This window comes from Lolium perenne, chromosome 6, assembly GCF_019359855.2.
Source record: "Lolium perenne isolate Kyuss_39 chromosome 6, Kyuss_2.0, whole genome shotgun sequence".
In the NCBI taxonomy this organism is placed as follows: Eukaryota; Viridiplantae; Streptophyta; class Magnoliopsida; order Poales; family Poaceae; genus Lolium; species Lolium perenne.
Window position 1 is genome coordinate 72,707,712 of NC_067249.2, and position 26,883 is coordinate 72,734,594.

The following is a 26,883-nucleotide window of genomic DNA, read 5'->3' on the forward strand; positions in this document are numbered from 1 at the left end:
GACTCCCCCTTATATAGGAGGTGGAGCCGAGGGATTCGTGATGTACAAGTTACAGAGTTCGGGAAGGTTTCCAACTCCTCCCGCAAAATTACAAGTGTTCTCTCCTAATACAACTCTAGCTTTCCTTAACTAGCAAGTTGGGCTTCCGAATTCTTCTTATCCTTCGGGTCGTGGGCCTTCAGTAAACCCCGGGTACCATCTTCGGCAGGCCCATTGGGGATACCTATGTCAGCGTGGCTGCAGGGCGCGAGTCGGTGCAGCGGCGGGAGGCCACCGGCGACGTACATGCCTCGGAAGGCGCGTCGGAGCCCGGTAATATGGACCAAACGCGGCGGCGCTGCGGCCCGAAGGAGCGACGCAGTGGCAACCCGTAGCTCGATCAGTGGTAGGCGCGTGCTCGGGGACGTGATTGGCGGAGACGTGCGCGCTATCGGTTGATCAGACCGACGGCAGCACTGTACGCGCCATGGCGTGGACGACGCGTAGATCGGAGTCGATGGCGTCGTTGTCGATGTAGTCCCGGTGATGACGGCGAAGATGAACCGGCGATGGAGACCGTGCAGGCGAAACAGCATGCTGCATCGCACGTAGGGGCGCCCCGTGTGCGGCGCGTGCGCGGTGCCGTGCGGTTGATGGCCGGTGCGGGTCGATGCCATTGTTGGAGTAGAGGCGCAAGTAGACGACGGCGATGGGTGACTCAATCCGATCTATGATCGGTAAACCAAAAAAGAAAACGCCGGTCGAGCGACCGGCGATGCAAAAAGAAAACCAATCTACGGATTGGAAAAAAAAAGACTCGAAGGCAGCGGATCAACGGATCGGCGAGCGAACCCTCATACGGGTTGCGTGGCCCCCGGAGTAGATCATGGAGATCGACCTCCCAGGGGGCGGCGCGGAAACTTTACGGCGGCTAGGTCAAGTAGTGTGCCGCTCTGATACCATGTAGAAGGATAGAGAGATATGCGGAATATGATGGATGTTGTATTGAGCATCTCGGACGAGTATATATAGTGATACAAGACTTGAAGGCTAAGATAGCTCTCCTAGAGATATGATAGGTAGAGATTACAGATCCTATACTACCTAATATACCTACTAGTCGAATAGGCGGGCTTCGTCCCGCCGCCTGCACAGCGTCTTGCCACAACCTGACCAGCGAGGTAGAGCTGGGGCGTTTCAAGAAGCAGTGACATGTTATAGAAATGGAACCCTCGCACTAATTAAACCCGGCCTTCGATCACCTACAAGTCTCTCCGAGGTACTACCCTCAGTTTTCTCAACAATCAAGCCCCATTGTAAGAAGTCAAAATAATTAAGTAAAAGAAGTAAAAGCTCATCAATTATGCTGAACTCATATGCCAAAGTGATTTCACCGTACCATGTACTATTGTGGATTATCTATCTTTCAGTTTGGAACAACTCTTTCAGTCCATACATCTTTATATTACATATATGTACATAAAAGTACCTTTCCTCTCCTGGAAAAGAAAAGGGAGTCATATAACTATAGATGGGTTTTCTTTTCCAATCCATCCCAGTCGGCCAGTCCAAGTCTTTGATATTAGTCCCTGAAGCTCCAGAGAAAAGGAAGTGTTCCTCTTTTGTCATGTGATCTAAAAGAAAAATAATACACAATACCCGAAGATAAAATGATTTTTCGAGACATGAATATACCTCACAAACCAATCCAATAATATAAAAAGGAACTTTGTTGACAATTAAATCAGCAAAGCATTAGATATTTAATCAGTACTTTTTATCAACGGAAGCAGGAGAAGTGAAAAATAGTAATTATCTTAGGCAACAAAATCCACATACTTATTTACTTACTGGGATGAAAAATTAGAATTACTGATCATGGCTGATACTATAAACCTAGTGACATTTTGGATGGAAGATTTCTGATCATGCTCGCAGTTTCTCGGATGCTGAAGCTCTAGTACAATTTCATGCCACGGGAAGTCATAAGATTATAATCACAATATCCATAAGAACGGCAAATAGCCATCGCATCCTGATAATTTTGTGCCATATACCGCTTAGAACCAACAAAACCAGAAGGCAAAACAACCTTAACACCAACACTCCTGCCTCTGGCCAACCCCAGCCCCACAGCATCAGTATGTCTCACTACGCAACTTGTCCTGATTTTTAAGGATAAAAGAAAGCCTATTCGATTCAACACATGCAAAAGCATCAACACATGCCTGCTGAGAAAGCCGTCCACAACAAAGATATGGATCTGACCCTTCCTATAACAACATCGGTAAGCATAGTATTCCAGCATACTAACTTCTGACCTGCCCCCTGCCGAAGCGACCTCAGGCACCATATAACTAATTCCCAAATAAAAACCCTTGTCGCCATAAGGAAAAAGCAGAGGATATTGGAGAGACATCAAAGCAGGATGCAAAGGAGATATCCGCTTCAACCGACCATCCTCCAGCTCAACAACAATATCAAACTTACACCTATCAGCATCAAGATCACCCACGATAAGAGCCGCTAACTCAGGAGCGGTAGGAGGACTATAAACCATCGGATCATCCAAAGATGAACGAACAATTCGAAGCCTAAACGGCGCACCAGCAAGCTCAACCCGCTCCCGAGAAAAGCGGATCATTCTAAACTGTCTAACCAACGCATTACAACTATCAAGCATAGTAGTAAGAGAAACAACAATGTCCCGATCAGGAGCTGCACCACTACCCCCCTCAGCCCCACTTCCACCCTCACCATCAAATACAGCCATTCGATAATCAATCTCATTATCAGTATCATAAATATACAGCTGAGCAAACTTCGGCGATTTATTAGGCGCGGGAACCAGAGAACCAATACGATGCAAAGGAAGGCCATTAATACAAAAAACATAAGAACCCCGCCCTGTATTTATACTATCATCAACCTTCACCCCCAGAGAAGAAAAGGCAAACATGCTATTGTAAGACCTGATCAACCGCATGAACTGAGACGACCCAACTCCATCACCAAACCCAATCAACCGATCAAGAGGAGCCGGCCACTGCCTATACGGTTCCAACCATACCCTACCACCCTTGCTGCAACGATTAGTAAACATCTTCCTTTTATGGAACTTACTCAACTGAGTAGCCCGCTCATTATACCAAAAAAAGCCTTGCAATAAGTTCATGTATATTCAGGACTACCGAGATACAACCTCCCACGAAAGAAGCTGCAAAAAAAGACAATGAACAACGAACACAATAAAGCAGGCACAAAAAAGAAAGCATCCCAAAATAAAAGAAACCAAAAACAATTAGTGACAAACAAACCTTTCAGATACGCAATATAATCTCGAGATATTCTAGCTGGACGACCATTTATCAAAATGGGAGGCCGGACACCTAAAATTCATATACAGCGCACGCTTAGCAGCAAGGTTCAAGAAAGCGTTATGCGTAATCGGTGCGGTGGCCTTCCGGTTAGCGCTTCAGTGTGCATAAGCGGCGCTTTTCCCCTCTTTATTTTTCTTTTTTCTGCTTAAGCGCTTATGAAATTGATGCGGAAGGCCTCCGCATTGCGCTTTAGCGCGCATAATCGATGCTTTTTTCCGCTTTCCCGAACCTTGCTTAGCAGCCAAATCCAAAACAAAACGAAAAAGGAAACAGGAAAAACACAGAATTCACCAAAAAGATAAGGCCTCCTCTGAACACGACGACGCCTTCGGTTCTCACGCGCCATCTCTACGGACAAATACGGGAAAAAAGGATCCCCTACAACAAACACCGAACCCTAAGAAACAAAGATGACAAATAAAATGAAAGACCAAAGAATCAAAGAATAATACCAGGAGGGCGGGACGAAGGGACAGTAACAAAAAACTGCGGCGAAGGCGAAACCAAAGGAACAGCCCCCCGACGCCTACACAGCGAACACCTAGAAACAATACCCGGAGCACCTGAGTTTGCAGAAGATGGAACCAACCGCGGAGCCACACGCCGCTCCGTACCACCGCCCAAATCCGCTACGGAGAACACAAACTGATTAAGACAGAGCCAAAAGAAAATAGAAAAAGAACAGCACACGAAACATACCCCGACGCCCATTGCGTACAGCAAAATAGCTAGCCCCGAGAAACTAAAAAAAAAAAACACTAACCCACCATCAACCAACCCAAAAGGACATGCCTAAATCCAATTCCTCTCCTAACCAGCAAAGAGAGAAACAACAAATTCTACAACCACCATCTGTAACATGCACTCCAATTACCAACCCACCTTTTTAACTAAACTTACACAACCACATCACCACCCAAATAAATAAGAAGAAAACGACATCATGACCAGAACCAAAAGCAGCAAACATCGTCTACCCTCGGATACCACCAAACCTGAATCAAATTCAGAACTCTAAAACTACTACAAAAACATGCACTACAAACCCGGCCACAAAATCGTAATCACCCGGCCACAACAGAAATTCAGCGAAACGAAACCTATCATACCTATTTTTCATAAAACACACATTAGCTAGCAAACCGTAGCATCCACTTCAACCAATTCAACTAAAACACACACCGCATGCACTGTATTAGCACTGAAATAACATGCAGCTTTAAAAATAACAGACCAACAATGAGGACACGAATCTGAATCTAAACCAGATTCCTACCTCTCCAGGTAAGCATAGCAAAACCATAATCACCAGATTCACCAGAACGAAAAGTAGTATATTTATTTTCATAAAAGCACACATTAGCTGACAGGTAGACTCGATTTCAGTCACTTCAACTAAAACGCACAACACCTCTACCCCACATGCACTGTATTAGTACAGATTAGAATGTAGCAGATGAACAATAAAAACACGAATCTGGCATGGATTATATTAGGGGTGAAAACACAGGCAGATCAGCACACAAATCCAACCAAGCCGGTCAACAACTTCATACAGAGAAAAACATATACATGACATCAGGCAGAGAGCCACATAAATATTAATACCGGCGGAGCAGTCAGTGCAGACAACCACATCAATACAGATGCCGCTTAGAAGTTCATGTTTGATTATCCACTTTAGCAAGCCAGTTTACTAAATATGCTAGCGGTCTGGCAAATATTGCAAATTTCTCCTATCAGCAGTACTACCATATATGATGTTTATTTCAGCTTGCAGGTTTTCTAAGAAGACACATGCATATCGGCAACAGTAAAGCAGCCTGACACAACAACAAACACTGCTAATAAATTCAGCTATAGGACACGTTCTTACAGGCAAATTCAGGGGCAACTTAATCAGGCCTTTCTCGCTTCAATGATGGCATGAGGTACTACGAGTGGCGGAGCTAGGATCGGAGCAAACCCCGGGCCAAAAACTAAGAGCAAAAAAAAGTTACTTTGAGAACCTCATGTAATTGTACACAAATCTTGTACGGTTGTAAAGATTTAATTTCAACTCAATTGCTGATGGTCCAAAAAAAATGCAAAGAGATGAGAAGAAACATGAAGCCCATAGATTTTTTTTTGCATCATCCATGTGTTGTATTTGAATTCGATAGCAAAAAATTGTAACATCCATGTTTGTCACTTTCATGTCTAAATCTCTAAATCTTTTTAATTCCTAAAGCATGAAATAGATGGCAAAATGAATCAGCTTACTTCTGGACAGTCACATAAATCAACTAAACTGAAACTTGAAAATGTGGGATGAATAGAAACCGCCTAGCTGCTGTAGAGGAGGACACAGTCCTGAGAGGGCGGGCCAGCTTCCGGGGAGTGTGCCGACCGGTGCGGCAAGCTGGCCGGCCGAGTACGATAGAGTGGAGAGGTGCGTTGCGGCGCACGCGTCCAGCCGCAGAGACGAAGGGGTCGGAGCCTCTTTGCCCGCTCGATGTGGATGCCTACTGACTCGTTTCCAACTACTGAACCGTAACCCGGGGCCAATTCCAAAATTCAGTACGTAAGGGCGTAGCTCCGCCCCTGTACTACGATTCAACGGATCTCATCTCAGGTACTAAAACGTAGCAGCATCTCAGAGAGGGGAAAAAATCTTATTACAAAGAAGAGAGAGCAGCAGGCATATAATAAACCATCCAAAAAAGCAAGAGGAAAAGCTCAAGAAAAACGAAGGTACGTACCTGAGCTCTGAGGGAAACCAGCCGTCCGCGCCAGCCGAACGAACACGCGAAGGTCGAGACCTAAATCGCGGAAAAAAATGCGATTAACACGGGAGTAGGCAAGATTGGTCAGGAAAAAGAAAGGAAACGGGATCGAAGAGCAAAGTCCGGCTGGAATCGAGACCAGCAGCGGAGAATCGGCCGGAATCCAGGAGAAATCTTGCACGCGAAGAGGCAACGAACACGGTCGGTCAAACCCCACCCACGCCGACGAAGATAAACCAGGCCCGAGCAGAACACGCGGCAACCAACCATGCGCAGAACCGGGCCAGGCCCAAATGGAGGCACATACACCGACAATGGGCCCTACGGCGGGATATTTTATGATTTGCCACACTTTTCTTGAAAGAATACCAAATATATCTATAACACCTTTCACTGCAATCCACTCCTCCCTTGCCACCACCGGAATATATCTATAACACCTTTCGAAATGGCCGGGAGTGATGCTGCGCCTTGCCATGTGGAGTTATATCTATAACTCAGGTTCTGTTAGAGCTCAGCCTGGCAGAGGCTTTATTGAAAGAGGAGCTGATGGCCTCGCACAACACCGTCCCGAGAAGAACAGCGACGGCAGCTCAGCAACCGCCGGTACTGGCCAAGAGAACCCAACAGCAACCTCCCGGCATCACGCCAAGAATTGTCAAACAGCCTAAAGCTACACCTAGTATAAACACTAGTTGCGCCGGCATCTCTCTTCCGCCTCCCTTGACCAGCAGCGACGATGAGTTTCGCTTCAGATCGAACCGGCGCTCTCGAGAACTCTCTAAAGTACTGTAGCATGAGCGGAAAGGAGATATTTGTCCAACTAATCTTGAGTTCAGGTAGTGTCGTTGTGAGACATTATCTAAGCAAGGCAGTAACAGCAAGGTACATTTATTTCTGTCTTGCACACACACGCATGCCACAGAAACGCCGTGCGTGCCGAGCGCACGCTCTCGATCGATCGCCCGGTCAGGTAGCTAACCTTCTGCTTCTATGCGCGCTTCGGCACACGCGCACGCACGCTGACGACAGCGACGTCGTCGATCACCGGCCCGCAGAGCGAGCTCATGTCGTCGCTCCTGGTGCTGTAGAAGGAGCTGAAGAACAGGACGCGCGTGCGCGACGACGCGGCGCGGAACGGGAGCACGGCGCGCTTGGCGGCGCCGCCCTTCCCCGCCGAATCGTACGCCACCTTGGCTGACTCCCTGCCGGCGTAGGCCTCCACCATGAGCGACCCGTGGCAGGCGTTGCTGGCGTCCCCCACGCTGAAGGACAGCGCGTACTGCTTCCCCGGCATGGTGCGGATCACCTGCGCGATGGCGCTCTCCCTGCCCGCCAGCAGCTCCACGGCCCGACGGCCCCGCGGCACCGCGAAGTGGTCGCTGTCGATGTACTTGACGGCCTTGAGCGACTCCACCATCCACCCCGGCAGCGGCGAGTGTTCGTCCACCATCCGCGACGGGATCAGCACGCCCCACTTGGTTGTCCCCGGGATGATGTATGGCCCCTCCTCGAAATCACCGTTCTTCACCAGGTTCTCTGCAAGCAATGCGCATGCGACCGGTGTTAGTGTTACACGGCGCAGGAAATTACCATGGCGATGGCATGGACAGAGAGCACGAGCATACTTACTGTTGGTGCGGCGAGGGGACGTGAGCGTCTTGATGGCGACGGAGTCGATGAGGGGGCCGCAGGCGGGGTCCTCGGTGACGCCGGGGTTGTGGATGACGACCTCGACCTCGTCGGCGCTGGCGACCCAGGCCCAGGCGTACGAGTCCCAGCCGTTGCTGCTGTACATGGTCTGCATGGGGAGCACCCCGGACTGGCCGGACGCGGACACGTTGAGTACCTCCGCCTGCGCGCACGTCCGCGCCGCGCTGAAGGTCAGCGAGTAGCGCGCGCCGGGGACCGCGCCGCGGAGGCGCTGCGCGATGAAGGCCTCGTTGCCCAGCCTCACGGCGTAGGCGCCCTCCGGCACCACCAGCACCATGCCCCCCTGCTTCCGCCCCGACGGGATGTACTCCACGAACCCCGACGTCCGCCACGACGGGATCGACGACGTGCCCACCACCTGCGTCCCCCGCAGCTCCGACGCCCGCGGCCCGCGCTCGAAGTTGCCGTTCGGCAGCAGACCTGTGGCACACCACACCATCGAAATCGCCAGCCCACATCACGCAGCTAGCTAGCTACCAGTGTAACCGAAGAGCAACAATTAAATGGGAACGTTACCGTCCGTGATTCCGAGCGCCAATCTGCAGGTTGCGCAGAGCAGCAGCAGGAGCACTGACCCAACCATGGCGGGCAATGCCATCTTGTCCCCGATCTGCAATAAGAAGCGAACCTAGCTCGATCTTGAAGACGAAGAGCACCGAGTGTTGATCGTGTAGCTCTAACTGAACAATGTGGCCTGGCCCTTTTAAAAGTTAAAACTGACCTCGGATGTGTGCTCAGTTATCAGTAACCTGCTAGGTTCGGTTATGTGAGGTTCCTGTAACGTGCGGTCTTCATGTGCAGTCAGGTCAAGAACATGAGTCCATGTTCTTCCGCTAGTAGTTACTACCTCCATATCATAATGAGTGTCCCTGCTTTGTCTAGATACAAATGTATCTACATACATTTTAATTATCGATACATATGTATTTAAATAAAGTTGTGACACTTATTTTACGACAGAGTGAGTATTTTTAAAAGTTTCTATTGAAAAATAATTTTATGGGACCTGGTCTACAAATTCACCTTTGTTTTACACATATAAAATTATTTTCCATTTCTAATGGCTCTACAAATACACTTTTTCGTCAAGATTTCTTTTCGTTCTAGTTGTTACCTATATGTACATATGATAAAAGGGTAACTTATAGAGCATTTTGCTTGTTTGTGGGCAGCTGTCCATTTACGATGAAGCCCTACTACCTTGTACTGTCGGTTGTTTTGAGGCTATGCGATACATAAGAGGAGAGGTTATGAAAAAAAATTGAGACAAATGCAAAGATCTGGACACGTTTTTAATTCGAGTAAGGCTGATTGATCTGCTTCAAGATCTAGAACAGAAAACAAAGCAAAGCCTTGAGATTTCGTCTCTCCCTTTTTGCTCGCAATCGTGTAAATTTTCCAACCTGTAACTCATAACTGCTCTATAATTTCTGCAACGGTGGTTCTGCACTCCCTGAAAGATCCTTTGATGGTCTGTCTGTCATGGGACCAATCTAACGACGAAATTGAAGAAGAACACACCGCATGAGGGAACCTTTGCATGGCAAGTCCTGAGCACTCCATGTGGTGATAATGCCAAGGCCTCAGTCCCATTGCACCGACCAATAATCAGTACTCCCTACTCAGTCCCCTTTGATCTGATCTTCACCATGTGTGAAGTTTTAATTAGTCTGACAACGTGTACTGGTAACACTGTTTTGACATCTATTCAAGAACACATCCATAAAACATTGACTGCATACAGGACTACAGGAGTCAATTATTCAGGGAATATTGTCTTCTTGAATGACTCATCCTGTTCTACAGATGCGATATTGTGTAACCTTCTTTCTCTATTCGCAGCACAGGTCGGCAAGCACGCATGCATGGAGTCCCATGCATGTGAGCGTCTCAGGGGTCATCATCATGTGCCCGAGCTGAGCTGATCGAAATGGCCGGGAGTGATGCTGCGCCTTGCCATGTGGAGTAACTCGCATGCGGATCCACAAACAATTTTCAGTGAGGGCACAATGCAGTTTGACTGGGAAAATTATGTTGTGAATTCAAAATTTGAAATGATTTTTCTTCTAAAGTCTAAAGGGTTTGAGAAATTTAAGTGCCCCCACTCAACCCTTCTGGGGTCCGCCCTTTGGCTCGCATGGTTCATTTTGTGTGTTAATATGTGAGAGTTGAAAGGAACAAAGATCTCAGAAACACACTGTTATGTTGTGATCAAAATTTACAAAAAAGGGAGGCGGCTATCTTAGTCCATACATCGTGCCATGCAGGAACACTTGGATTATATATAGCTCCTGTAAGGCGCCGGCTAGGGTTTATCACATCGTTTCCAAGAAGATGCCTTCAAGAAGGGCACGGTGCTATCAGTGCCGCCACCATCCTCAATCAGGAGGCGGGTGTGGAAGAAGTAGGGGTGGAGAGCTAGGCTGGTACATACAGGAAGGAACATGGCACCCGCAGGCATCGTCGCCATCATGGCCGGCAAGGCCGGCTAGGGATTTCTCCCACTCTAGCATCCCCTAAACCAACACACCGACCGGCTTGAGATTCGGTGACTGAGAGCTGCTAGGAACCAGCACCGGAGAGGCAGGGTGTGCCGAAAAAGATTGGGGAAGAGGGCCTTCAACTTTGGCACCGATAGATGCTGAGACCAGCGCCTACACGACCAAAATCCGGCAGCTCCTCGCCGTCTGCATGAGTAAGGAAGCCACCTCGGATCCGCGCGCCCCGCTAGGCCGGTGGTGCCTCGCCACTCGAGACCGCCACCACCCCGGCAACCACACTCCCCCACACTAACAGACAGGAAATGACACATGCAAAGACTGATCACGTGAAAGAAAACCGGCTACCACGCGAACCCGTAGCACTAGAAAGAAAACACACGTCTTGGGTGCCAAATCCCTAGATGTGGCTGACCACAAGGTCGTGCAGTATGAGATATGAACCACCAAGAGCAAGGAATGAAGAGGATGGGAATCAGAGGTCATACCTGCTGGGGGGAGGTACATGGGAAGGGAGAGGACGAGGCTAGGGTTTAGGGGTGCCCGAGTTGCCCTAGAGAGGAGCGACGTGGGCAAGTTCGAAACTATTTCCATTTAACCACAACTCAGTAATGTGCTCCCTGATGATGAACTAGATCATTAGCATTATAATCCGTTTTAAGGAAAAGAGCTAAATACACCCGGGGTATTAAAAGTTGCACATGAAGTGCAGATTAGTCCCAAAACTTCCCGGTTCTTGTCCAACCGTGCAAATCAGTGCCGACAAGTCCATATTAGCCACGCTGGCGCTAGTCAGGGCGATATATTTGCAGAAAGGCCCTTATGTGATTTTTTTCCGTGAATAGAGGTGCTTGCCGTGACTGAAGATCTATTTTGACTGAAAGGGTCCCTATTTTACGCTGATGGAGCCAACCGTATTCGACCTCCACCTCCTTCTCTCCGCTCCACGTGGCGCCGTCGTTGGCGTCGTGGCCGGTGACGATGGCGCATGAACTGCACTACCGTGGATGGCAGGAAGACCCGCCATACTAACGTGAGCCTTTCCCCTCCTCTTCTTGTGAAACCATGTCGGTTTCGTCGGGTGGTTCTGCCAGTCAAAGATTGTGTTTTGCCGTGATCTCCCAACGTGGGGCTCTCCTCTCTTTATATATTACATGAACAACTTGGGACACAAGCCGGATCACAAACCGATCTCTGGCCGGTCGTATACAACACGTATATACACGCGTACACGGGACACGTTCTATCTCTAACACTCCCCCTCAATCTAAACCGTCGTGTACAAGGTTGAGATTGGACCGAAATTTACGAAGTGCGAGTTGAGTAGCCGGTTTAGTGAACACATCGGCAATGTGATCAGCAGAGGCAATAAACCGAACATGAAGAGCTCCCATGTCAACCTTCTCGCGAACAAAATGAAAATCTATCTCGATGTGCTTTGTACGAGCATGAAACACCGGATTAGCTGAGAGATAGGTAGCCCCAAGGTTATCGCACCATAGAACAGGAGGGCGAGACTGACGAACACCAAGCTCGATGAGGACGGACTGAATCCAAATAGTTTCAGCAGTGCCATTCGCTAAAGCCTTATACTCGGCTTCAGTACTGGAACGAGAAACCGTAGGCTGTTTGCGAGAACTCCAGCAGACCAAATTACCTCCGAGAAAAATAGCAAAACCGCCTGTAGAGCGACGATCATCTGGGCAGGCAGCCCAGTCAGCATCGATGTAGATGTCCAACGCCGTGGGGGTCGTATGCTGAAGATGCAGACCAGTAGATATGGTTCCCTTCACGTACCGAAGAATCCTCTTGAGTGCCTCATAATGAACAGTCATGGGCTGAGACAAGAACTAGCAGACCTTGTTCACAGCAAATGACAAATCCGGCCGAGTGAGCGTGAGATACTGAAGACCGCCAACCAAACTTCGGTAGCTAAAGACATCAGCCGGACCAAGGGGATCACCAGTATGACGGGATAGCTTGTCTGTAGATGACAAGGGAGTAGTGACCGCACGACAATGCTCCATGTTGGCACGATGAAGCTAATCAAGAGCATATTTGCGCTGAGTAAGAACCATCCCTCGAGGTTTGTATGATGGGATTTCTATTTTCGTGCCCCTGGTTCGTTAGTTGTACTCAGTTTTCCCCAGTCTCTTAGTTTTTCCTCAGTTTTCCCCTCCTCTAGTTTGAAACACGCACAAGTGCTGGAACGGCCGGTAGCCGTCAGGTCAGAGGCCTTGACCGTTAGTCTGACCGGGTGGGGCCGCACAGGGGCAGCTCCTCCCTGACCGTCTCGTGCTGACGGGTAGGGTCAGGAGACACGTCGGAGCAGCCATCCATCTATCGCTGACGTGTGGGCCGTTTTATTTCATGATTTTATACGCGGTGCTGCCAATGACAAATGGGGCCGCTCTATAGGGCTGCCGCAGCCAATGACCAGTGGGGTCGTATATTTTTCAGGAAAAGACATATATTGCCGCTCTGTGGGGCTGCCGCAGCCAATGACCAGTGGGGTCGTCTATTTATTTAGAGAAACTCATATATTGCCGCTCTGTGGGGCCTCCGCAGCCAATGACCAGTGGGGTCGTCTATTTTTCAGGAAAAGACATATATTGCCGCTCTGTGGGGCTGCCGCACCCAATTACCAGTGGGGTCGTCTATTTATTTAGAGAAAATCATATATTGCCGCTCTGTGGGGCCTCCGCAGCCAATGACCAGTGGGGTCGTCTATTTTTCAGGAAAAGACACATATTGCCGCTCTGTGTGGCTGCCGCAGCCAATGACCAGTGGGATCGTCTATTTATTTAGAGAGAAAAAATCATATATTGCCGCTCTATGGGGCCTGCGCAGCCAATGACCAGTGGGTCGTGTATTTTTCAGGAAAACTCACATATTGCCGCTCTGATATATGTCTTTAGAGAATATCATAGAGAGAAGCAACAAGTTCGCTAATTAATTATTCTTAAGCTAGATCGGAGAACCGCTGGCAGCTCGTTCCCCACCGTCGGACGGAGCAGCCATCGCCGGCGCCTCGTCGCGCCACCGGCTCTGTCCCCCGGCGGCGTCGGGCGAACTGCGGCGCTGCACGTCAACCACGGCTCCAGCACTTGTTTCGTCTGCACGCATTGTACCCACCGCAGGAAAGTCCGCCGCAAGCAGATCCGCCGCCCACGACGACCGGGATTTGTTCCGCGCACCAATTGGTATAGCTTGGTAAGACCTCCGCTTCTGCCTCCCCCGCCCCCTAATCGATTCGGTTCCCGTAATTTATTGGAATTTGCAGGTACGAAATAGTCCTCAATGTCTGGTCGTAGCGGGTACACCGGCGAGGGTGGGGATTCGATCATGTCGTGGCCACGTTCTACTTCTCCTACCTCGTCGGAAGTGCAGGTATCTAGCTTCAGCTCTCTGTACTACCGTTGAATTTGAAGTTCCGCCATGGCCTGTTGGGGTGATTTCAGTTGTTCTTTTTTCCATTATTGTTACAGTTAGCCAGGCAAGCCGATGATCCATAGTACATTGCATACCAAGATGAATCAACCCAGTGGTGTAGCCAGAGGATGGATTTGGAGGAGAAGGTGGCCAATTTAGGTGATGAATTGGCCCGTAAAAACCTGATGATATTCGAGCTGAAGCGTATTATGGAGGAAGAAAAGAAGAATTCAGAGCTTATTCGCAAGGAGAAGTTGAGAGTTGAGACAGATCTTGCCGTATTTGATCAAGTGGTAGAAAATCTAGAACATGAACTTAAAGTGATGGGAGAGGAGAAAAGTAGATTCATCTGTGCAGTTTTATTTGGTGTCATCCCTGTCCTAGCAGTTATGTGGTTCTGGTAGACGATTTAGTATAGAATTGTTATTCAGTAGATGGCTCTAACCACTGTATTTTGTTGTGGCTCTAAGCACTGTATTTTGGTGTACAATTTCCTACTTGTGCCAAGTAATGTGCACGATAATTTTAGCATGCATGAACATTTTATAAAAGTGAAGGGATCCCAAAAGTGAAAGCATGTACCAGCCTCCGGATCAAATACATATCAATATCTTCCCAATCAAGTTGGGATAGAATTCAAATCATACATACGGATGTACATGGACACATCAAGAACGTGGAGAAGCTTTTTTTGAGACGGAGGTAGTAGTTCGAACAATTTTATCCCAATTGGAAATTGAAAAATACAAATTTATCATAATTTATCCCAATTTGCGGCGTCGAACACGGCCGCGCAGCGATGGGCAAGAAAGGCCGGGACGACGGGCGGCTGAGGGGTGGTCATCTGCGCCATCAAACGTTGAAGCGATGTTATCGGCGATGGCTTCAATGTTCGTGGCATCGATGACCAGTGTCGGAACCGCCGCCGTCTTGGTGTACTTCATCAGCGACGGATCTGCGGAGGGCTGGATCGGCGGCTTTGCAGTGCGGTTGTAGACGATGGCTTCAATCGTCTTGGCATCGATTCGCACTCTCGGCACCGGAAGTGAGACATCAACAGGCTCCGACATTGAAGGTTGGGTCTGCGCCGTCGAAGCGATGTTGTAGGCGATGGCTTCAATGTTCGTGGCATCGATGACCACTGTTGGCACGGCCGCCGTCTTGGTGTTCTTCATCATTCAACAGATCTGAGAATAGAATCGAAAGTGAGACAGAGAGAGACATTTCAACTATTTCTGACGGTTAGATCCTCACCGGCACTCTTAGATCCACGACGCACACACGGTTAGATCCGCGCCGCCGCACGCCGCCGCACGCACAGTTAGATCCGCGCCGCCGCACGCCGCCGCACGCACGGTTAGATCCGCGCCGCCGCACGCCGCCGCACGCACGGTTAGATCCGCGCCGCCGCGCCACCGCAAGCACGGTTAGATCCGCGCCGCGCGACCGCCGTAGTAAGAGAGGAAATACGAGAGAGGAGGATGCGACTGGAATATCTTGCTGTGGTTGGTAGGTATGTGCTCTGCTCTTGTCTCCGTATGCGTCCATCGTGGTAGAGAGAGAGATACAGGCCGTCCGATCATAAATGATCGAACGGTGCAAGCGTTCGTTGAGCTTTCAACCAACCAAGATCTGTGTGACATACATCTCGACCAATCAGAGATCAGCCAGTGAGTACAAGTTAGGAAAACTGAGTAGAACTAAGAGGGGGAAAAGTGAGGAAATGTTTATCGGAAGGGCAAAACTGAGTAGGACTGAGTAAAACAAGTGGGCCCGGAGGGGGAAAACTGAGTAACACTAAGTAAAACAGGGGCACCCAAATAATAAAGGGACTAAGGGAAATTGAAGCTTTTGGCATAAAAATTGTAAAATTGTGTTATTTGAACAATATATTACATTTTGGCCGACTAGATATTGTTTGCAACTCAAAGATACACAAGTGTGACGAATTTGGACTCATTTGGACAAAGTTTGTAAGCATAGTGGGTATTTGGGAGGTGTATTGAGCAGAAAGCCCTCCATCTTCATATCTAGTAGCTCATGGACTAGGAAGTGGTTTTGAAGCTTTTGGCATAAAAACTTCATATCTCTATATTTCCTTTTCCATTATTATTTCTCTAGGTTGTAGGTAACATAACAAGGCTCCATGGGAAGGTTCCACCATGTTTTGAATTATTTTGAATTGAACCCTAAAACCCTAAACCCTAAAACCCTAAACCCTAGAGAAAATGATAAATGTGGCTTAAATGTGGCATACAAATTGTTCATACAAATTCAAATTGTTCATACAAATTCAAATTGTTCAACACAAAGGCATCCCCAACACAAGGGGAACCCCAATACAAATTGTTCAACACAAAGGCATCCTCAATACAAAGGGAACCCCAATACAAAGGGAACCCCAATACAGATTGTTCATACAAATTCAAATTAGTTGTTCAGAATAAAATCTTTCTCTTGCTCCTGGTGTGACTCGCCGGGGCCACCACCTTACTCCGGGTAACCCTACCAGGGATATTACCGGTGTCTACCTTCCTTTTGCCCTCTTTCTTGTTCTTCTTATTCTGCAAAGCTTGTGCTTTTTCTTCTGCCATGTACTCTTCGAAGTTAGCTTCTATCATGGCCTTACTACTTTCGAGGCATTCTCGACTATACTGTTCCCTCTCCTCTAGACTCATCGGTTGAAGCCATTCTACATCCATCTGTTCCCTCTGCTCTCGATCCATCGGTTCAAGCAGCTCTACATCCATCTGTTCCCTCCGCTCTCGATCCATCGGTTCAATCTCCTCATGTTCAATTGCTGCTTCAATCTCCTCTGCATTTGCTGCTTCAATCTCCTCATGTTGAACTGCTGCTTCAATCTCCTCTGCATTTGCTGCTTCAATCTCCTCATGTTGAACTGCTGCTTCAATCTCAAGTTGAATTGCTGCTTCATTCTCCTCTGCATTTTTTGCTCCCGCCTGATCTTCCATTCCAAAAGCTGGGTCAACTCCATTTTTACAAAGCCTAGCAATGTGTCCAGGGATTCCACAACGTTTGCACTTACGTTTTCGAATCGGTGCACCACCCTCTGCACTAGCTCTGATCCTATTCTTCCTCGGCCTACCTGCCGGTCTAGTCAATACTGGAGAGTACAGTTTGAAGCCTGGATCGACTTTCATCCGTTGGTCTTTTCCCAACAAGGTAGGAACATTCATAGCATATGCAACCCTAAATTTGGCAACAGAGAAATACTCTGACACATACTGATCAACTTCACCATCTTCACCCCCTATAACACTCATGAAAAACAATGCGTGTATGCAGGGTATCCCACGGATCTGCCATCCCCTACAATGGCATGTCCTATCAACCAAACTCCTTTGGATACCTCCACTTTGCACTGTTTTTACCGTCGATTGTAGGTTACCTCAGCCTCCATTCCTTTTCTGACGCATTGCATCCTCAATTGTTTTGCCCTCTCATGCAAAGACTTAATCAAAGATGGGAGCATGAGATGGCCAACATAATTTGTGGATGCAATTCTTTGACGCAGATCGATCTTTATCATGATCATCTGCCTAATCTTATCAAATATTTGCCACAACATAAGCCCTTTCAATGACTTGACCTTTGAATTGAAACTCTCCGCAAGGTTACTTGTTACATAGTCTACCTTGCAAATTTCATTGAATTGGCTTCTTGACCACACCCTACCATGATGTTCATCCAAGTACTCCTTCACCCCAGGTTTTTGTTTATACAACACATCCAAATGAAACAGATGCTTCCTAGAGCTGCATGTGTATGAAGCTGGCCATAGGTTGTCAGTAAAAACTTTACCCTTGAATTTCTTTGTAAAATTCTGTACCAAGTGTCGCATACATTCCCTATGCTCCACTCCAGGGAATACTGCTTCTACCGCAGTCTCCAAACCTTTGCAAGCGTCTGTGTGGATAACAAGTCCTGGTGGATGACCTATAAGGTCGCGCAAATTCTGCAGAAACCAAGTCCAACTTTCCTGTGACTCAACCTCCAAAACCCCATAAGCAACAGGGAACATCCAATTATGTCCATCAAGCAGATGCAGCAACTAGCTGTCCTTTAAACCTGCCATGAAGAGTTGATGCATCCACGGCCAAATAAGGCCTGCAACCGTCCAAAAAGCCTTTCCAGCAAGCTTTGAAACAAACAAAAGCCCTTCTGAAACATTCCTTGTGCATTACCTTCCTGCTTTTCAATTTGTAGGGAACTGTATGCTTGTCTATCGCTACAACACTGCCTGGACTAGCCATCTCCACTTCAGCTTTGAAAGTGTAAAGCAACTAAAGCTTTCATTCCATGGACCATTGATCTTGTCAAGAGCCATTTCCTTTGCATAGAACATCCTCATGTAAGGTACTTTCATTTTATACTTCTCAACCACCTTTTTTACGAGTGCTGTTGGACCAAGTGAAGGATCTTCTCTCAGCCAATCTAGGATTATATCTGCCAACCACCTAGTCTTCGCTAGCTTTGTTTTCAGCTCTGGCTCTACCCCTAGAGGTGGACACCTATGGATCTCCTTATTCTTCTTTATCTGAAACATAATGATAAGGGATGTCAGTAATAGATAACAAATTTTACACCGTGATCTAAATACACAACTGGTTGGCGTAGTACACAGACCAAAGGCTTCACGCGCATTGTGGATGCATGCCGCCTAAACCTACACCTTAGGTATGGGCATTTAATTGTGAACCTACCTGGCTCACTTTTAACAACCTCAAAATTATTCTTAGTGAGAATGTGATATGTAGTAATTGCATTACGGCAGTCCATCATCGTTTGAAACACGGTGCCTTCTACAAGCTGGGGATCCTCCCTGTTCCACTCAATTGTTGGCAAGTCTTCACCTTCGTAATCGGCTAAAACGAGGCTGTCATCATTCTCATTCTTCTCTTCATCATCAGTGTCATCAAATCTGGCACCAAAAGCAATATCTTCCATGTATTGATCCTCCATTGCCTCGCTATCGCATCGATCTACCAATTCAGGAAACATCAACTCATCCTCATCATCTTGAGGAGACTGATCCTCAATTTACGCATCGTCCTCCACATCGACCGTACGAACGATCCGGCTACCACTAGCACTCTGGGACGAGATGGTGCTGCTGTGGACCTACAAGGAGCGCCACGGTGCACACCTGTTAGAAGAGGCAGCAGCAGTAGAGAGACATGATGCCCGACCACTGATGATGCCCCGGCACTGAGAGAGATGATGCCCGGCCCCTGTCCACATGGATACGAATTTTACCGAACCGGCAAGAAGCATTCAAAGCAAAAAAGAACTCCCAGATCGTCATCGGAAATTAGTGGAACAAATCTTCCCTCCTTGTTGTGCAAATATTCGAAATGAATCACGTCGTCGAGCTCCAAATTGTCGAGCGCAGATGTTAGCTTTCAAATTCCTCAACGAGATGGTGGTTGCAACCACCGCAGGGAAGAAAAACCCATTCTTATAGCGTTTAGAATCACGCGTAAAGCTAGAATCCAGCCTAACCACCAGCCGAAAAGCCAGCGCTGGATCAATCCTATTCGAAAAGCAACGCAGTTAGTTGAGCAACAACGATTGGCGCTCAAAAACTGCCTACTGTTAATTCACATAGGCAGACGATGCTTACCCAGATGGAATCCATGCGTTAGATCCCTTCGATTCCCAATCTTCTCCGCGGCTGACGCGAACATTTGGCACACCAGATGGACATACAAACTCCGCGAAAGGGGTAGATCTAGATCTGGTGGAGGCGGAGCCCTCTCCGCCTCCCGGTGGTGGTGGTGGGGGCGGGGGCGGCTCGGCGGCGGACGACGCCATAAGGTAGGAGGGCAGGACGGCGTGGCGGCGGAGGGGCGGTGTGTGAGCTCCTCCAGTATCGGGCGGAGTGGAAAGCTTTGGGTGAGCTCCTCCAGTCAACAGTCAACACAGTTCGAAAGAAACGGTCAATTCAACACCAACGCGGCTCCCTAGCCGTCACCGGTAACGGTGAAGGCCTCTGACCAGACGGCAACCCTCCCGTCTGAGCGTCTGCGACGGGTTTCAAACTAGAGGGAGGGGAAAACTGAGGAAAAACTAAGGGGCTGGGGAAAACTGAGTACAACTAACGAACCAGGGGCACGAAAATAGAAATCCCTTGTATGATACCTCAATCCCGAGGAAATAATCAAGGCGGCCGAGATCCTTGATAGGAAATGTGCCGAAGAGAGTGGCCACCACTTGGTCCACATCAGCCTAAGAAGATCCAGCAATGACAATATCATCGACGTACACAAGCATATAGATCTGAAACTCATGGTGATCATAAAAGAACAAGGAGGTGTCGGCTTTACTGGACAAAAAACCCAGCTGAAGGAGGCGATCACTTAGGCGAGCATACTATTTTTGGCACCTGATATTTGGCCACTAGCCTTTTTCTTTCGATCTCATGCCGCCTCTGAAACGTTGAGGAACCTGCTGGCTCATGGGACTCCCATGTCATCCTCTATGTACAATAAAAGTTTCTTTTCTTGGATTTTTTTCACCCTCTGATTTTTGGCTATTTCTTTTTTCTTTCGATCCCCTGCCGCCTTGGAAACGTTGAGGATGATGTTGCCTGATGGGTCTCGCATGTCATCCTCTATGTACACTCAAGTTTCTTTTCTTGGAGTTATTTTTTGGCACCTGATATTTGGTCACTTGCCTTTTTCTTTCAATCATGTGTCGTCTCTGAAACGTTGAGGAACCTGCTGGCTCATGGGACCCGCATGTCATCCTCTATGTACAATAAAAGTTTTTTTTTCTTGGATTATTTTTCACCCTCTGATTTTTGGTTATTTCCTTTTTCTTTCAATCTCCTGCCGCCTTGAAAACGTTGAGGATGCTGCTGCCTCATGGGTCCCGCATGTCATCCTCTATGAACAAAAATTCTTTATTTTATTGGATTTTTTGACCCCCTGATTTCTGGCTACTTCCTTTTTCTTTTGGTCCTGTGCCGCCTTAGAAACGTTGAGACCGCTGCGGCAAAATGGGACCCGCGTGTCATCCTCTATGTACAATCAAGTTTCTTTTCTTGGAGTTATTTTTGGCGCCCGATATTTGGTCACTTGCCTTTTTCTTTCGATCCAGTGCTGCCTCTGAAACGTTGAGACCCGCTTCTGCAAAATGGGACCAACATGTCATAGCCGGCCCAATAAGCATGTGGACCTAATATTTGGGCCCACCATGTCGACCCAACAAGACTAATGGGCCTTACTAGGCCCACAAATATATTATGTAGTGGGCTAATGGGCTGATCCACCAACTAAACTGGCCCGCACGATCAACATGTTGACCGAACAAAATTTTACACAGGGTCGGACCATTACAAAATGGGCCGTTAATATTATCAGTTGACCGGTCAAACAAATGAATTTAGCTCGGCCCATCACCTAAAAGGGTCGGCCCGTTTATCCTGTTGACCGGTCAGACGAAAACATTCGGCCCGACCCATGTGCTTATTGGGCCGGCCCATTTGTCATGTTGATCGGTCAAACAAAGACTTTTGGCCCGGCCCACATGCTTATTGGGCCGACCGGGTTTGCCTGTTGACCGGTCAACCGAAGACATTCAGCCCGGCCCACATGACTATTGGGCCGATACATTTGTTGTGTTGACTAGTCAAACTTAGACATTCGGCCCGGCCCACTTGTTCAGTGGGCCAGCCCAGTCATCCCGTTGGTCCAGCCCACGTGCTTATTGGCTGGCCCATTTAAGTTTTGACCATTCAACCTTAGAAGTTAGGGTCGGCCCACGTACCTACTCACTAGCCCAGTTATATAGTTGACCGGTTAAACTAAGTCAGCTGGCCCGGCCCGCAAACTAAATGGGCCGGTCTGCTTAAGGCATGGCAGGCCTTGTGTGGGCTTACCATCTACCACGGGGTTTCAGCCAGTTAACGGCGCTAACTGACAGTTAACGGCGTATGCCACGTGTTAGTTTGCATGACGTCAGTAGTCAACGGCCTCTCGAAAACTCTTTTGCAACGGTCCGATTTTTCGTGGCCAAAGGGCGCCCAAATGTGTCGCACCGAAAAATCTGTGGTAGGCCTTTACCTGACGCAGTATGCACCACATAACTCATATCATCGGGTTAGGCCCATAGGTGACGAAAAAGGGCTCATACCTGACGAAAATTTGACGTTGAGGATCAGAACATTTCTTGTAGTGATAGCCCACATGCTTACATCCATGGGATCGTTCTGATAGCTCCCTGGTTCCATTAGAAAGAATCGAGTCCATCTCATTATGGACAGCTTCTTTCCAGTCATCTGCATCTAGAGATGCATATGCCTCTATCTCTTGCTCCGTGTAGGAGATTCATTGTCATCCTTCTCAGTAATATTCTCATGCGGTTGTTCACAATATTCATTAGATGTACTAGATTGAAAAATTATCTCACTAGAGATTCTAGCAATGCTATGCATATATTTCATAGGAAACATATTCTCAAAAAATGTGGCATCACGAGATTTCATAATAGTATCAACATGCATATTAGGTACTTCAGACTTAAATACTAAAAATCAATAGCCTACGCTCCGTGGAGCATAACCTAGAAAGATACAATCCACAGTCTTCGTTCCGAATTTGCGCTTCTTTGTAATTGGAATATCGACTTTCGCCAAACACATCCCCATTGCACAAATACGAAAGTGATGGTTTTCTCCCAACCCACTCCTCGTAAGGGGTTTTCTCTTTATTCTTGTTAGGAACTCTATTCAGGACATGACATGAATTCAACAAAGCCTCCCCCCACCATGCCTTTGATAAACTAACAGTTGCTAACATGGAATTCACCAAGTCAGTTAGCGTGCGGTTTTTTCTCTCGGCAACCCCGTTTAATTGGGGCGAGTAGGGAGTGTTGGAGATATTCCCAAGAGGCAATAATAAAATGGTTAGTATTATATCTTAGTGTTCATGATAAATGTTTACATCCCATGCTATAATTGTATTAACCGGAAATATTAATACTTGTGTGTTTTGTAAACATAAAAGAGTCCCTAGTAAGCCTCTTGTTAAACTAGCTTGTTGATTAATAGATGATCATAGTTTCGTGATCATGAAAATTGGATATTATTAATAACAAGATGATATCATTAGGTGAATGATGTGATGGACATACACCCATAGTAAGCGTAGCATATGATCATGTCATTAAGTTCGTTGTGCTTCAAGCTTGAAGATACATAGTAACCTAATCCTTAGACCATGAGATCATGTTAATCACCTACACTAGATGGATGCTTTAATGACATCAAACACTACTTCGTAAATGGGTGGTTATAAAGGTGGCATTAATTGTTCGGAAAGTATAGGTTGAAGCGTGTGGATCAGTAGTGGGATTTGTCCATCCAAATGACGGATAGATATACTCTGGGCCCTCTCGTTGGAATGTCATCCAATTAGCTTGCAATCATGTGACTGGCTCACAAGGGATGTCATATCACGGTACGAGTAAAGAGTACTTATCGGTAACGAGGTTGAACTAGGTATAAAGATACCAACGATCAAACAACGAATAAGTAAAATATCGCGCGACAAAATGAATTGATATCGTATGTTAATGGTTCTTTCGATCACGAAGTCATCGTTGAATATGTGGGAGCCATTATGGATCTCTAGGTACAGCTATTGGTTATTGATCAGAGAAGTGTCTCGATCATGTCTGCATAGTTCACGAACCGTAGGGTGACACACTTAAGGTTCGATGTTATTTTAAGTAGATATGACATATGGAATGGAGTTCGAATATTGTACGGAGTCTCGGATGGGATCCAGGACATCACGATGAGTTCCGGAATGGTCCGGAGAATAAGATTCATATATGGGAAGTCACATTCCTAGTTTGGGAGTGGTCCAGTGAATTTATGGAAGGTTCTAGAAGGTTCTAGAATCATCCGGAATAATTCACTATGGCAGGTGGAGTCCCAGATGGAGTCCACCAGCCCTAGCTGACCTATAAGGTGGGAAGGTGGAGTCCATGGTGGACTCCACCTCCTTGGCCGTCCACATGACAAGGAAAGGGAGAAATCCCACCTTGTCTAGGTTTCCCAATTTGGTAGGTTTTGTAATTGGACTCCAATGTGGTTTTTGATTGAACCCTAGGGCTTTCCACCTATTTAATGGAGAGAGGAGGGAGGGTCCTGCCACCACTTGAGCCGCACCACCCAAGGGCACCCTGGCCGGCGCCCTAGCCCCCTCTCTCTAAACCCTAGCGACTCCATCCCACCTCTCTCCCGCACGGTTTTTGCGAAGCCCTGCCAGAGTTCTCCAACACCACCGTCACCACGCTGTCGTGCTGCCGGGATTCCGAGGATGATCTACTACTTCCGCTGCCTGCTGGAACGGGGAGAAGGACGTCTTCATCGACACCGTACGTGTGACCAAGTGCGGAGGTGTAGCCCGATTGTGGCACCGTCAAGTTCTTCTACACTCTCTTGATAGCGGCAAGTGGCCACTACATCATCCACGAGATTTATCTCGTTAACGCTTAGCGATCTTTGAGGGTATGTTTATCTCACATCATTGCTACCATCTACTAGATTAGATCTTGGATTGATTATTTGTTCTTGCGGTAGGAATTTTTTTGTTTTTGATGCTATGAATCCCTACAGTGGTATCAGAGTCGTGTCTATGCATAGATTGGTTGCACGAGTAGAACACAATGGTTTTGTGGGCGTTGATGCTTTTTTGTCGCTTGCTTATCGTGTACTTTGTATCTTGCGACATGGTGGGATGAAGCGGCCCAGGCTAACCTTACCTGACCGTGTTCATGATACTTGCTCCACGCTTGACATGCAACTTGTATTGCATAAGTGGCTTTGCGGGTGTCTATCTCTCTCACCATAGTTAAGATCCAATTTACAATCTGCACTTGAAAACACTTGTATCAACATTGTGGTTCTTGTTCGTAGGTAGATCGGATCTTACTCGAAAACCCCAAGCCACGTAAAATATGCAAACAAAATTAGAGACGTCTAACATGTTTTTGCAGGGGTTGGTGATATGATATGGCCATGATGTGATTGTGATTATATTTGATGGATGAGATGATCCTTATTGTATTGTGGCAACCGGCAGGTGCCTTATGGTTGTCTTTAAGTTCATATTGATTCATCATGTAGTAGTTTTATTTCAAAGTAGTTGTAATAGTTGCTACAAGTGGTGGACAACCATGAAGACGACGCCATGGACCTTGACGCCCCGTCGATGATGATGGAGATAATGCATGTGCTTTGGAGATGAAGATCAAAGGCGCAAGATAAAAGAGCCATATCATATCACATTATGAATTGCATGTGATGTTAATCATTTTTAAGCATCTTGTATTGCTTAGATCACGATGGTAGCATTATAAGATGATCCCTCTAACTAAAACTCAAGATAATAAAGTGTTCGTCCTTAGTTAGCACCGTCGCTAAGACTCATTGTTTCGAAGCATCACCTGATGATCGGGTGTGATAGATTCAACGTGTGCATACAACGGGTGCAAGCCAGATTTGCACATGCGGAAACTAAGGTTTAACTTGACGAGCCTAGCATGTACAGACATGGCCTAGGAACATGGCAAACCGAAAGGTTAAGCATGAATCATATAAATGACATGATGAACATGTTGATGTTCGCCATTGAAGCTACATGATCTCTCGTGATGATCGGACTTGGTGTAGTTGATATGGTTCGTGTAATCACTAAGGCAACATGAGGGATGTTGTTTTGAGTGGGAGTTCACCTAGTTAATTTAAGAATTAATAGTAAACTCATTTTATCATGAACTTAGTATAAATTGTATTTGAATTAAATTTTGTAAAATTGGCATCAATTTTCTACCTTGCGTTAGGCTTGTAATTGAGATAGAAACATTGTTAAATCTGACAAGTAACTTTACGTACTGGTATTGTATTGTTAAAGAATCAAGAAATAGTTAAGTCATATTGCAAACTTTTGGTAATCCTCAAATTGCTAATTCGAAGAGCAATGGTTTCAATTAGTATCTAAAATTATCTTGTCTCCGTCAAACTTGATGTTCAAATCAGTTTGAAAAGTAAGGAGCTGAAAATTTTGTTTTCAGAAATAAGCAAGGTGCGAGATATATATGATATCTAAGACCTTATTACAAGATGATAGAATATAAATTAGTGAGACTACATAAACTCATAAGTTTTATGGGAATGTACGAAGGTTGAAAACGCTAGGAGTCCCGATCCTACAACTAGTTGGACACTAAGGTTATTCATGTATCCACATATAAACCATAGTGGCTTCATCATGAAGTTTTCATGATTTGATGGATAAAATTATGAGTGAAATTGTTTATCACATTAAAAGGTTACTAATAGTGAAATCTGGAAGACTTGTCATGTGATGATCAACTTCAAATTACGAACCTCAAGGTTATTGGTATCTATTATATACTAAAAGCAAAATAAGGGTGTTTTTCGAGGAGTTACGTTAATCCATATCATCTTAATTACGTAGACAGTTAGATATATAGTCGACGGCCAGGATTAAACCAAAAATTACGTAACACGTCGTGAAAACGTACACGTTTAAACTTTAGTTTAACGTGCCCACGTTTGACATGTAAAAACTCCTCCAGCAAAACAAAAAAAAATACGCTAAGCCCCTCCTATCCTCACGCGTGCGACGCGCGCAGCCGCCCGGCAGATTTGCCTAGGACCAGCCGATATCTTCAAAGTACGTGCATAATGCTAAGTGCTTTAAGTTTGGATACTTGTGGTAGATGCATGCACTAGACAAGCAGCGCGGCCGTCAAATCCCATGGCAGATGGATGCACTAATGCAATCAGTCGGCCAATTCTCCTCGTGGTATCTCCAACGGTCGACGTAAACGAAGCGCTCAGCGATCGTTTACATCCGCGAGGTTGTAAAATGTGTCTGGGCCCTACTCCAGCCCTACTCCAGCGATAACGCGTAGTGATCGGTCCGTCCGCAGCGACGCAAACCTGATCCAAATATGTGCCTCGGATGCATCTCTGCGGACGTTGCACGGACACGGAAAGTGTCGGCTCGCGTCTAGCGAACGGTTCGTCGGGCCCGTCCGGCAGTAACCCAGACTCGA

The 26,883-nt window shown here is 46.9% G+C and overlaps 1 protein-coding gene across 3 annotated transcripts; it reads right to left on the bottom strand.

Moving 5' to 3' along the window:
- Window positions 1-1,312: 1,312 nt before the first annotated feature.
- On the bottom strand, window positions 1,313-8,619 carry LOC127307671 (protein BIIDXI). Of its 3 annotated transcripts, XR_007855713.2 has the most exons (5): window positions 8,354-8,619; window positions 7,757-8,257; window positions 6,264-7,663; window positions 6,101-6,160; window positions 1,313-1,613 (listed from the first exon to the last, which is right to left on the bottom strand). XR_007855713.2 is itself a non-coding variant. In XM_051338425.2 (3 exons), exons 1-3 carry the CDS (start codon window positions 8,433-8,435, stop codon window positions 7,116-7,118), a joined length of 1,131 nt encoding a protein of 376 aa, XP_051194385.1. In that variant the 5' UTR covers window positions 8,436-8,619; the 3' UTR covers window positions 1,313-7,115. The 3 variants fall into 3 exon arrangements, 1 of the variants encoding a protein (XP_051194385.1); XR_007855711.2 differs by having other exon boundaries at window positions 6,101-7,663; XM_051338425.2 differs by having other exon boundaries at window positions 1,313-7,663.
- Between the last annotated feature and the right edge of the window lie 18,264 nt (window positions 8,620-26,883).

What these genes read in the sequence shown, in the direction of transcription:
- LOC127307671 (XM_051338425.2), bottom strand. Translation starts at nt 8,435, where the DNA reads ATGGCATTGCCCGCCATGGTTGGGTCAGTGCTCCTGCTGCTGCTCTGC. An exon ending in GGCGCTCGGAATCACGGACG is followed by an intron (nt 8,258 to 8,353) that starts GTAACGTTCCCA and finishes GGTGTGCCACAG; the next exon opens with GTCTGCTGCCGAACGGCAAC. An exon ending in GTCCCCTCGCCGCACCAACA is followed by an intron (nt 7,664 to 7,756) that starts GTAAGTATGCTC and finishes CATTGCTTGCAG; the next exon opens with AGAACCTGGTGAAGAACGGT.